The sequence below is a fragment of the Macrobrachium rosenbergii genome, chromosome 25, assembly GCF_040412425.1.
Source record: "Macrobrachium rosenbergii isolate ZJJX-2024 chromosome 25, ASM4041242v1, whole genome shotgun sequence".
Lineage (NCBI taxonomy): Eukaryota > Metazoa > Arthropoda > Malacostraca > Decapoda > Palaemonidae > Macrobrachium > Macrobrachium rosenbergii.
This window is the reverse complement of record NC_089765.1, coordinates 4,770,394-4,783,360: the sequence shown is the minus strand read 5'-3', so window position 1 is coordinate 4,783,360 and position 12,967 is coordinate 4,770,394. Positions and strand designations below refer to the sequence as shown.

Sequence of the window (12,967 nt, the reverse complement as noted above, 5' to 3'; positions counted from 1 at the left end):
TGAGTGGAAGGGAAAACATGGTAGAGCTTTTCTGAACTTATCACTTATTTTTAACCAGAAAATGCTGCCTACCAACAGGACAATTTCTTCAGAATTGTCTTTGTTGTCTGAACTTTACAGGGCCCTACCCCTTGGTCTCTTTAACACCAAGTGGGTAGGTGGGATTTTCAACTTTTCATCTGCACTTGCAAAGCAACAAGATGTACAGTTTCTTGTGGGTGCTCATGCCTTTTTACTTGGCACTACCTGAAGGGTTAGCCTCCATATATGAAAGGCATAGAGTTTGTAACCCTGTAGGAACAAATCAAATATTTAAAAGCAAGTGAAAAAACTAATGATGGTTAGGAATGCTGTGCAGCCTCAGGAAAATGTTGGTAACACTGCTTACACTGATAAACAGACTGAGAAGGGGTTTTGGTCCGGTGGGAGATCTAGAGAAGTTTTCAAGGTCAGGTGGTGGTTCACATGGCTGGGAGCCATGAGAGAGGAGGGGCAGTAAGGCTGTGTAGAGGAACTCACTCAGAGAAGGGATTGTTTTAGAAGGTGCGTGGAGCTGGGGAGCAGTTTTCATGGCTGGGGGGTTAGGGACGCAGTCTTGGTTTGGTGAAGAGCACTAGGTAATATCTGACCTGCTACTGCGCTCAGAAGTATGCACATAAACATATGTAGCCTACCATACTGCATGTTGCCGTACAAGAGAAAAAGAATTGTCTGCTGTTTTTGTGTACGACTTACTGTATTATGGGGAAAATTATAAAAATTGTTTTGTGTAAACTGTCGTGTTTTGTTGCATACAAGTGAAAAGGGGGTTTACCTTTTTGTGTACAGTACAATGTATTTTACAGTGCTTGGGGCAAATGGAAAACTTTGTGTATCCTACCATACTGGGTGTTGCATACGAGAGAAAAAGAACAGGCTTGCTTTTTTGTTTTTCAGTGTCTTTATGGAGTATATTTTATTACAGATGTTGGAAAACAAGGTAGATAATTGGTTTTTGCATAGTTTTCAGTTTAAAGTGTGGTGGTTGTTGTTTATAAGCATATTTAGTATTTACAGTTATGCAGTATTGACAAGGCTAGGTGAGGAAGGGTATGGAGTTGATCTTGCACACCCATAGGTTTTTTTTACTTGCCCTTATCTGGATTTCACCATTATCTGACGGTGCCTCGGCTCTGTTATTCCAGATAATTAAGGGATTACTTGTAATTTGTAGTTTTCATAGGTATGGTAATGGAAACCTTTCATATAGGCTTTATCCACCTCATCTGCCCTGGTTTTTCCCTGCAGCCGAAGCAAGAATGGATGGCGTACATGAAGAGAGCATGGGTAATCCTCTCTCACTATCCCCTCATCTCCATCAGGGTACCCTCCTTGTCATCCAAATCTGTGGCCATTCCAGCTTGTGCTGAAGGATTCTCTATGTATGAAAGGCTTCGGTTTATAACCTAGGAATAATACACATTACTTAACCCCTTGTGGACAGGTAACATACATATATGTTTACATGTAGCTTTGTGGTGGAGTCCGGGAAACATACATACTGTATATGTTCAAGATTAACGCCATACAATTTGAACAAATTTTGCCATAAATGAGTCATGGCACCTCTTAACCCAACTCTGATAATACAGCAGAGAGGGATCAGTTTGCTTTAAGATGTCATAGGGAGTGTTGTCCAAAATTCCCATCCAATGATGTCTTGTAAATGTTTTACAATAAATATACTCAGAATTTGTTACTGCTTTTATTTCTTATATGTTATGATATTGGGTGAGCTGTAATTATAATTTTACAAAATAAAACAAGAAAAAAATATTAGAAAAAACATTTATAACTTGGTAAAATTACCGTATTTTTACGGCTGTCTTTTGGAAAAGAGGCTCTGCACTGTGTTGGAAATATTCACTTTCAACTACCCCTGGAAGGTACAGAAAATTTTTTAGAATTTCTTTTATTATACCTTGTGCATATGCATATCTTCCTCTTTCCATTGATGAGTTTTTTTTTTTTTTAAATGGGCCATCCTTAAATTTAGCCCAGTCTAGGGGTGTGCTTAATACATATTTAGCCCAGACTGTGAGGGTTAGAAAATTTGCTATTTTTATACTCTGGTTTTACCCTAGTATTTTCCCACACATTCTTCTGAACCCTACAGGCATTCCCAAGCATCTCAGCTTCTCAGTAAATAATGCTTTAGGCATATAATATATGATTAATTGGATAGTGATGAAGCTATGTTTATATAACTTTATACTGCAGAATAGTTGTGCACACTTTGTTCTGCTATGCATATTATGTAGGGGGGGAAGAGGATGGGAAGTAACATCCAACATGCCATGCATTATGCATTTAGTTTAGGGAAGGTTAGGTTTGGGTGAGTTTGGCAGCCTTCAGGATACCAATATTAGAAATACATATATAATGTTAGAGCAGCAGCCTCGGACTTCTTAGAAGTCTGTGGCACGGGTTCAGATCCGCAACCGACTGGTCAGAGAGGCGGACGCTTTGCTATCCGTGTAGACACCCTGTGATTATGTAGGTAATCAACGGATAGGTTTGCTTAAATGCAAGTGGGTGTTACAGACTAATACACACACAAACAAAGCTACTCCAACATCATCTAAAAACATAACAGACACCTCACACGTCTCGACTGTTGACCTAACCGCGCAACGGCTCCTCGCTGCTGGGAGAAAGGGCGCTGGTAACTGGTACAATACAGGTACATACACTACTGGGGTCTAAGCGATGACAGGCATGGCAGCCGATCGAGACTACAAAGTCTACCCCAAAGCCAAATCAAAGTCTTTTAAAAAGAAGGCATTGTGCTTACCCCATACAAAATGGGAAAAAAGCACGTTAAAAGAAGATTTTATTAATTGGTTTGCATGAAAATCTTGTTTTGAAATATATAAGTATTTTTCTTCTTGTTTTTAACCAGTGCTTATCTTACTTGATTGTCTAAAATGAATTTAATATACTAACTATTTAAATATATTTTTCAGAGGTGACTAAAGCTTGGAAATGCCTAGAAAATGACAGCACGAGACAAAAATGTTTAGAGATTGTCGAAGAAGCTGAAGCTATTGTTTTAAAGAGAGTAAGTATGATTTACTTTGTTTAATGTATATGTGATAACTTATTTTATACTTATCTTAGTTTTCTGTACAGATCCATTACAAATAATGTAACCCAGTTTTGTGGACCATGAAATCGTCAGACACATAAGTCAATTGTATAGCAAGAACAAAAGAAAAATGGAAACTCTGTACATGTGCCAAAGGATTCCAAAGTCACCGATAGCTAAGTGCCTCAGTATTTGTTGTTTTGAGGGAAAGTAGGGTTGACTTGAGGGATTTTTTAGTATAAGTAATGGGTATTCTGTGAAAAATGTTTGGAAAAATAATTACATTGTTCTATCACAAACTCATTATTTACAGCCTAAATCACAACTTAGGCAGAATGGACTCAACTACCAGATCTTACTAGTAGGGTCTGTTATGGAGAGCTCATGGGATTGAGGTAATCAATCGAGCCCATGGCTTTTAAGAAGTTTGATGTGTGCATAAAACCAAAATCATGATGTAGTAAAGTAGGAGGATTGTCATACATCCGCAGAGAACCTTGAAAGCAGATGAAGTTACTTATTATGTAAGGTGCCATCTAGAGGCTTTATTGATTTTTAGGGAAATATCCTCGAAAAGTGTACACAGTCTTCTCAGTTCAGCTAAAGAACCCACAGTAAGTCCAATGAATTCAGAAACCTTGGTAAAGGGCCAACATATTCTCTAATTGTACACACCAAAATCTTCCTTTGATATCATTGAAATCGGGGAAGGTCAGGTGAAACTTTCACTGTGTGCAGTGTGTGTGAGGTTGTACATGCTGTGTGGGCTGATTTTACACTGGGTAAGTAGCAGCTGTTTTGTACTGCATTTTGTATATACACATGACAAATATAGTAAACATTTCATTTAAATCTTTGTGTGTGCTTGCAGGGCTTGTTCAAAATATATACAACTATTGTTATTTATTTGGTGTAACGTAAAAATTATGCAAAATTCTTAATCTGTCCAAAACACGTAAGCTAATTGAGCATAGGTTTTCATATGTGAAACCCCAACCAGGGTATAGGCTTTCCCTGAAGTCCCAGTTAAGAGAAGCCTGAGAAGCCTCTCAACTCATTTAATTAATCTGTCTTAAGGAGTGTAAATAAAATTCTAAACCATAAAAATAGAGTTTATTAAGTAAGCTTGATAACAATTCATGCAAAACGAATTAAGGAAGATCAATACTGAATTCATTAAGAATTCCCTGAAATAAAGAGAAAAATGATTGCAAGTCATAATGATATGTGGGGATTGTTTCCTGTCTCCCACCGTATCTAGCTGACCCCCATTTCCACGGAAGTCTGTTACACGTAACTTTCAAAGTTATTTCTGTCACTGTTCTGTTAGAAAAAAAACTGCTTTTCCTAGCGGCCATTTTAAATGCTTGCTTGACCAGGAGCATTTCTTCCCCAAAAAATCATGGGCCCATAGAAACATTCCTTGGGAAGAATGGAACCATCTCTGTTAGACCCTAGTTTATAATCACACCATCACATAAATAATAATGGTAACACTTGTAAAGGTTAGTAAGTTTAAAGTTCAACACTTATATTCCGCAGAGGGAATTACAATTCCCTAATGTCCCAAAACACGTCCAGGCACTTCTGTTCCTTACAGAGGAATGAAAAACTATCGACCAGAGTCCTCACATCCTATTGATTTCGTAGCAAACGTGTACATGTATATTTCCATTTCATGCCCACGAAACTGATTATAACCAGACCAAACTGTCTAAGTCCCTTTTGGAATGATTCAATGTACTTAGGCAATGGTAATTATCCAAAACTTTTGGCAAACAATGTGCTTGTTCAAAAGTTGATTGGTTGAGGATCACTCTTCCTCTTGGAGAATCCTTTCGAGGACACTGAAGAGACATACTTGGTAAGGAGTATAATGATATTTTTCTATGGGCCCCATTACCAGGCCTTCTGCACATATAAATAATGCTGTCCCCACAGGGAAAACTTCCATTGTCTGTGATGTTGAAGCTTCAACCCCAACCATACAATTCCTACTGGTATCTGCCTCTTCCTCTGCCTTCGCCTTTGATAGACATTCCAGGTGCTGCTTTTCCTTTTTCCCCCCATAAGATGGTTTTTGGACCTTGTGAAAAAGGATGTCCTTGCTGCTGCTGCTGCTGTTGTCCCTTCTGACTACCTACCTGTTTTTTGAGGAAAACTTATGGGGGTGACTGAAGGCTTATATGACTTTTGATCAAAGCGAGCCTTTTTTGGGGTTGGGTAAAGGGAAATTTTGGATTCTTTGTTTCTTGAATGCCTCTTTCCCTAGAAGAGCATACACTGTACATTCTGTTGGCTGGCACGGTCATTGAGTTGAGCCACAACAGACTCCTCAAACAGGTCCTTACAGGAGGAGTTAGAATGTAATAATGCAGTGACATTGGAGAGTGATTTGATGGAGCCCTCCAGTGCTTCCATTTGCACTTTTATCCGCCATTCTTGGAAGTCACAGGGTGCTTCCCATCAGGTTCTCATTAGACTTTTGGCCTCAACAGCAAAAATTATCCTGGGATCTCCTGGAAGCCTTTTGGTGGCAACTTTCAGCAAGGTGGTAGAGGTTATAATACTAAGGAGTTGGAGCCTAGCATAAAATTCTGACGAGGCTGTCCCCTCTGAGAGTCTTCTCATAGGGGTCCCAAACTGCTTTGTAGCTTTATCTTTTTCCTTTTAAAAGGGAGTTGTAGCATTGCTCATTCCTTGGTGGAATTTCCCGAAAACTGGGATGACCATGGCAGATAGTTTTAATTTTGCCATTGTCTCTTGTTTGTAGTCACCACAAATTCTGAAAATCTGTCTTCACGTGATTAATAATTTTGAAAGTGAAGGGACAGAAGGTTGGGGCTACTTGGTGAGCAACTTGGATCTTATCCAAAATGGAAGTAGAAATCCATTTTTCGTTGACCTGGTAAAGGGTGATTTGCCCATTCCTTGGTGGAATTTCCTGAAACTGGGATGACCGTGGCAGATGGTTTTAATTCTGCCATTGTCTCTTGTTTGTGGTCACTATATATTCTGAAAATCTGTCTTCACATGATTAATAATTTTTAAAGTGAAGGGACAGAAGGCTGGGGCTACTTGGTGAGCAACTTGGGTCTTATTCAAAATGGAAGTAGAGATGGGTTTTTTGTTCACCTGGTAAAGGGTGATTTCTGTAGCTTTTAATGCTATAGTCACAGGTAAGAAAACTGTTTGTTAATGGTTTCTCCATGTCTGGTGAAGGGTATTGCCTAATCCAGATTATTATAGATCACTCTTATATGTATAGGCTATATAAAAACAGAAACTGACTAATATGTAACCTTATAGTTAGTCAACTATTTTTTGTCTAACCCAGGTTCTTGTTTATATCCAATCCTAGGCTATTTGGTCTACTGCCTAATCCAGATGATTCAATTCACACTTGAGGGTATGGGTTATATAAAACACAATTACCTTAGTATGTAGCCAGCTCAGATTACTGTTCCATGTAGCACAGATTACTATTTCATCTAGTCCTAGGTTACATGGTCTAAGCTAATAATTTAGTCCGAAAATGGGATGTTTCGTAAAAAGTTATCACTTAACTTAACATGAGGTAATGCTTAGTCCTGGATTATTTAGATCATGCTCAAGTGCACAGGCTTATATAAACGGAAAATTTTTCTAATTTGTAGCCGTATTGTTAGGTCGTCAATTTATTTTGCCCAGATATTGTTATTATCTGATCCTAGGGTCCTTGGTCTAAGCTAGGCCACTTAAGGATACGTAATCATAGGACATAGGCAACAGACAACATCCACTATTAAGTCTGGTCTTAAGTTATTCTCACTTACTTCCTAGATTATTGTAGACATTGTATAATATGAAAGGATTTTCTGTATTAATGATAAGTTGTGGAACATTTCTGTTAGTTAAAACATTTAGAATTTAAAACAATTTCTGCTTTATGAAACAAGCAAACAACAAGCTGGGTTCCGGCTTTCACACAAATTATTGATTCCAAAAGTTTAAAACTAAAACTTTTAACTGGAACTTAATATTAAGCACTTATCTTGCTATTTTTGGTGTTTCCATGATCCTCGATGTTGAAATTGGAGAAAAAAGTAGAATTTTTTCAGAGCGTTGGTAACAACGTAAACCTTTCGCTGTAGACCAACAGAGTAGACCAACAGAGAGTAACGGCTTCTTGGTCGTTAACGGCCTGGATGTAAACAAGAGGGCGGATGCGCATGTGCAGTAGTCACTTCTCTTTCTTGCAGGTTCTTTGATGTTGGAAAAACTGGGTTCAGCTTTGCTGGAGATAAGAGAAAGTGCCCTCTTATCTTTTAGTCCATTATATACAGGATCATGTGTTATAATGTCAATCATTATGACACAATACTTGGCCAAAAAGACCAACTAGAAGAGAATTCTTTGATATTAGTTTGGTCACCATGGAGCTCTGGTAGACCATGGAAGGTAACTCCTCGAGGACAAAACAAGTGACTATGCCATCAAAATACAACTTGTGAAAAATTGACAAACGAGACCATCCATTGATGATCCAAGTCATCACTGTGAATGTTAGGAAACAGGAAGCCTGGCAGAAGCAGACATCCACACTGGAGAACAGTATTCTAATAAAGGAAGGACAAATGACCTAAAAAAGTTTGCATTGATTTTATTACTGTTGCAGATACATGAGGCCTTATGTACATACCTAACTTTCTTGTGGCATTTGGTGACCCTTTCGTTAGATGTTTCTCAAAAGTAAGATGTGAGTCAGCGGAGTCAAATCCACCTGATAATCAAAGTGTTTTCGTTTTACTGGAGCTCAGCCCACCGACTATACCACTCACTAATCCCCTGCATGTCGTGATTGAGATTAAGGGCAGCTTTATTTCTCATTAGTGTAGACTTTACTACACCCACAAGTGTTGTATCGTTGGCATACTGAACATTCTAGTTTTCCACGCCAACAACCATATTACTTGTATACATTATAACAGTGGATCAAGAATACTATTAGTTCCTGTGGAACTCCAGATACATTAGGTCATGGTTTGCTAAAATTCCCATCAACAGCAAATTGCTGCTGCCTGCTTGTAAGAAAATCTTGAAGCAGTCCTAAAATAGATCCACCCACCCCAAGTCTGCAACCCCATGCAGGCCTGTTAACTTTGTAGTAGCAGCCTTCAACTTGGCACCACTCACATGCACCCCATCCAACCTCAGCCGATAAAAGAAAGCGCATTCCAAAAAGTGCGCATAAGATTCTTTTAAGTAAGATTATTAAAATATGAACACAGTTTGAAGTGCTTTGTAATTCAATAAATGTCTTGCTGTGAAGTGCTAATTGCTTATCATTGGTGACATATCGTAGGTTTCTCTAAAAGTCTGGGTAATCTTATTTTTCTTGTTGAATTTTCATTGAATTAATCTTTTTCATTTAGAAGATATTCAGTTGGTGTTTTTTCCAGATTGAAGATCGTAAAAAGCAGTTAAAAAGAGAAGGAAAGGACCCAAGAGTTGATGAAGATGATCCTGTGCAGATGAAACGTGCAATTTATGTACAAACAATGAAACTTTTTGCAGACCTGGAGCGAAAACGAAGAAAACAGGAAGACCGGGATCAGGAGGAAAGAAAAAGGAAAAGAGAGTCTGAGATTCAGGAGGAAGAAAAGAGGAAAGCAGAAAAGGAATGGCAGAAAAATTTTGAGGTATGCATTTAACCCTATTGTATAGAACATGTTGAGAGAATCCAAAGTTGTTTCTAATTGTTAACTAATGGGTGGTAAAGCCTATTTAGTGTGTTTATATATGTGACTGGAAAGTGCTTAGCTATCATTTTTATTCATTGTTGCCCCATAAGACCCTTTGGACCTCGGCTACAAATGTTTCTTCCAGCCTAGCCATACAACTAGTTTTATTTTACATTGTTCCAAGTTCACCTTTCATTAAAGAACAAATGCTTTCGACAATCTTACATGAATCTAGACATCTGACCTATTCCCTATGTGATCATTTAGATATTCTTGGTGAGATATGTTGTTGAAGTCATATGGTTTCACTTTGGATTATGTATTTTCCATGTTGAAGCTGTGTGAAAGGCAATAAAGGCTTTAGACCATGGGATCTCCCCTCCCCTTTTTTTAATTTAAATTTCTCATTGTATTCACCTGTCTTTCAGCCTCTTTTGTCTAGCTGCTCATGTGGGGCCACCCACTATTGCCTTTTGATAATTTTACAGCAATAAATTTCTATTGCCTCCTTTCATCTTTCTGTCTGACAGGTATTAACTCCCTCTTTTCACCATGATTATAGAGGAGAACAATGCTGAGGTTGGAGTTCACTTTCAAAGCCAGTAGTGGGAGCTGTGGTGGTTTGAAAATGAGTGAAATCAATATGCTAATCTTATTGATATCTCAGGAGCAGGACTGTCCCATAGAACTAGCTCATTCCTTCCAGGGATGGGTTGGTTCCAGAGATAGGACTCATGAAATTCTGTTTGGCTTGCCCTTGAAGATGATTAAATTGGAGATGGTTGTATTCGTGTAATGCTTGTAGCTCCATCAAGCTGATTTGGCCTACACTTTAGCTACCCTAATCATGTTGGTTCCATCACTTTGGGCCAAGATAGGGAGTGGGCATCTGGGAGTCATCTCATACTGATCTGATTCATGAAAAGCAAAATGGTCTCTTTTTAAAGTTTTCAGACGGTTTCATTATTTTTTATCATTCTGTGGAATGCTATGAATCAGAGCCTCATTTACCTGGGCCTCACTTCATAACTTTGACACAACTATTGAACGTCAACATGAATTGACACAAATATTGAACACCAACATGAATAAGGTTAGCATGACACTGGACAGAACAAAGGTTTCAGCTGTTGCATACACAACTCCATCTCTTCCTCCTGTTCTCAATTACAGTCTGGACCAGGGAGGGCAATTTAAAAGGAAAAGGAATTAGTTTGATAAAGTAAAAATAATGGTAGTTGTGTATGAGGTAGCATTGTATGGCAAATTTAAGATTTTAAAACAGGACAAAGGTAATATAGAAGATGGTATTTTGAAGTCCACAGAAAAAGAGCTCAGTGGAATGGCATAACAACAAAGCCATCTTCCTTGGGTAAGGGAAATTTTCTGATAGAAGTATAGACCCCAGTTGAAAGTTATAATATACAAATTTAGGAACAATAAATGTCAAGGCAGTCTGTATAACCAACAGAACTTTTGATCATAGAAGAGGAGTGGTTTATTCCAAAGAGTGGATGAAATTCTCATTCTTCTGCAAGAATATGAAGAACTAAATGTAAAGGTAAAGAGGATAATGAATTAAAAAAATGCAGTGCTGTACATACAGCCACTGTTAGTACTGACATTCTTGTCTTCTAAAGCTCCCAGACACAATATGAGCTGCCAGACATAAAATAAAAGTGAAGCCATTGGAAGTGCTTCTGTGGCCAAATGTTGCTAAATAAGTGAAATACAAGATGAAAATTTTGTATGCCAAAAAAAAAAATGTAACCAAAGACTTACTACGAAAAAAAAGTACCACCAATCTGTTTCCTGTGGCTTATACTTTTCACCAAAAATTCACCAAGACCTAACTCCTAATAGCTAGTGACTTGTAGCGTTATGAAAAACTGGTGATTTTCACATAAAATTCATATTTATAATTTTTTTCGTACTGTATTTATTGATAAAATTCAGTGAAACCTTGTCTGTATAACCACCATCATAAGCACAACTAGAATCCTAACTCAGGAGAAAAGTGGTGCTGATAGGGAGAGCTGTGCCCTTAATAAATTCTGCCTTTTTACAGCAGAGTTGCTTGGACAGTAGGGGTTAGCCTCTCACAGTAAGTAATGATAAGTAATGAAGATTGGCCAATAGCCTACATGATACAGTACTGTACACTAAAGCCAACTCATATGGCTTATAGTGACCAGCTGTTCCATGTAAATTAATTAATAAACTATCCTAACTGTAATCTTGTATTTTAAATATATATTTATTTATTATCCAATATCATGGGTACATTTGCAAAATGAATTGGCTTCTCAACATATTTGCAAATACAGCAGGCAGTCCCCGCTTACCGGCGGCATCAGTTAACAGCTATCCGGTTTTATGGCACTTGTCTGGCGATGCTGTTATCTGGATTTTTGGCGTCGGTAAGTGGTTTATCGGAGTCGGTAAGCAGTTTATCGGCACCGATCTCTGGTTAGCAGCGCCATTAAGCAGTTTATCAGTGCTGTTAGCGCTGATTTCGGTTAGCGTTGATTTTCGGTTAGTGGCGCTCGGCCAGGAACAGAACCCCCGCTGTTAACCAGGGACTGCCTACTGTATTGTACAGTTTAGCCTTGCTAAAACTTAAGCCAGTTACAGTAATTCTACCTATACTCTGCATACAAGATACAGTATATAAAATACATATAACTCATGGAGTATAAGAGAAACAGATCATAAATCTCTATTTAGTGCAGTACCATACTGTGCCTTATACATAAATAGAATGTACAAATATATTTTAGTCTGCGTATGTATATGTAAGAGCCTCACATTACAAAACACTATACAAATACTGTTGCACCCTTTCTCTCTCTCTCTCTCTCTCTCTCTCTCTCTCTCTCTCTCTCTCTGGTACAGTGTTTTTATTGATATTTAGTTAATAAAGTACAGTATTGTACTTAATATGGCAATGTAGTATTACATATCTTTTTTGGTCGTTATGTGTATATATATGTACACATGTCCATCTTGTTAAGGTAAACACACATACTCTGAAGCCCCCTCTCTCTCTCTCTCATATGTGTGGACCAAATTGGCATCTTCTGTCATTGTGTCTTCCATTCCACCACTATTAACAGATAATAGTAGATTGGTTACTAACCCTAAGGAAAATGCTGAACTGCTTGATTGAGCTTTTGAAGCTAAGCAGTCAGCTGAGGATGTCCCTCTCCCTGATACTAGTCATCCTGAACCTATTCTTACAAAATAGTATAGTGATACAATGCTGTTCCAAACAGTGTCATATTTGCAGAGTGCAGTATTTACAGGTAAATTTCTATTCTCCCTGTGCCCTCCAAAGTTGCAGGAGAACTTATTTTTAAGCCACTATATGGGCAGTCCCTGGTTAATGGCGATCCGGTTTTACGGCGCTTGTTTAGTGACGAAAATCGGCAAATTTCAGAGCCGAAAATCGCTGATTTCTGCTTATCAGCGCCGATAATTGGATATTGGCACCGATACATACCTAACAGAGGTGTTGATAACCAAAAACCGGCACTTTCTGGTGCCGATAAGCCCCGAAAATCACTGAAAAAGCACCGAAAATCGCCGATTTTTGGTTACCGACAATTTTTGGTTATCATCACACCCTCAGAACAGAACCCTGCTGATAACCGGGGACTGCCTGTGTAAGTATGTGGAATCTAAAGGATTGTTAGCTGATCGTCAGTATGCATACAGGAGGCAGTTTGGTACCTGCGACACTTTTACGTTTGACTTGTCACTTGTAAGAGAACCTTGATAAGGATTTTTAGTGTAGGGTAATTCAAACAGATTTTAGTGCTGCTTTTGATTTAGTAAATCACAAGGCACTTATTTATAAACTTAAGAATCTTGGAGTGGGTGGATATATTTTAGGTTTACTTCAAGATTTCCTCATAGGTAGACAGCAACGAGTTGCCGATGATGGGATCTTTAGCAAACCAAGACCTATTGTGTTTGTAGTTCCACAGGGTAGTATTCTTGGCCCACTGTTCTTTTTAGTGTAAACAGGTGATATGGTTGTTGGCCTGAAAACAACTACAAGAAAGCCTTCGACCTGATACCTCACACGTGGCTAATAGAATGCCTGAAAATAAAT

At 38.3% G+C, this 12,967-nt stretch overlaps 1 protein-coding gene across 1 annotated transcript in view; it reads left to right on the top strand.

Annotated features, from left to right (window-relative positions):
• Nucleotides 1-12,967, top strand: part of LOC136852286 (dnaJ homolog subfamily C member 8) — a 95,389-nt gene that overhangs the window by 73,326 nt on the left and 9,096 nt on the right. The window contains exons 4-5 of the mRNA XM_067126786.1: nucleotides 3,006-3,100; nucleotides 8,569-8,808. Coding sequence (XP_066982887.1) covers nucleotides 3,006-3,100; nucleotides 8,569-8,808 — 335 coding nt within the window. The remainder of the gene's footprint in view (nucleotides 1-3,005; nucleotides 3,101-8,568; nucleotides 8,809-12,967) is intronic.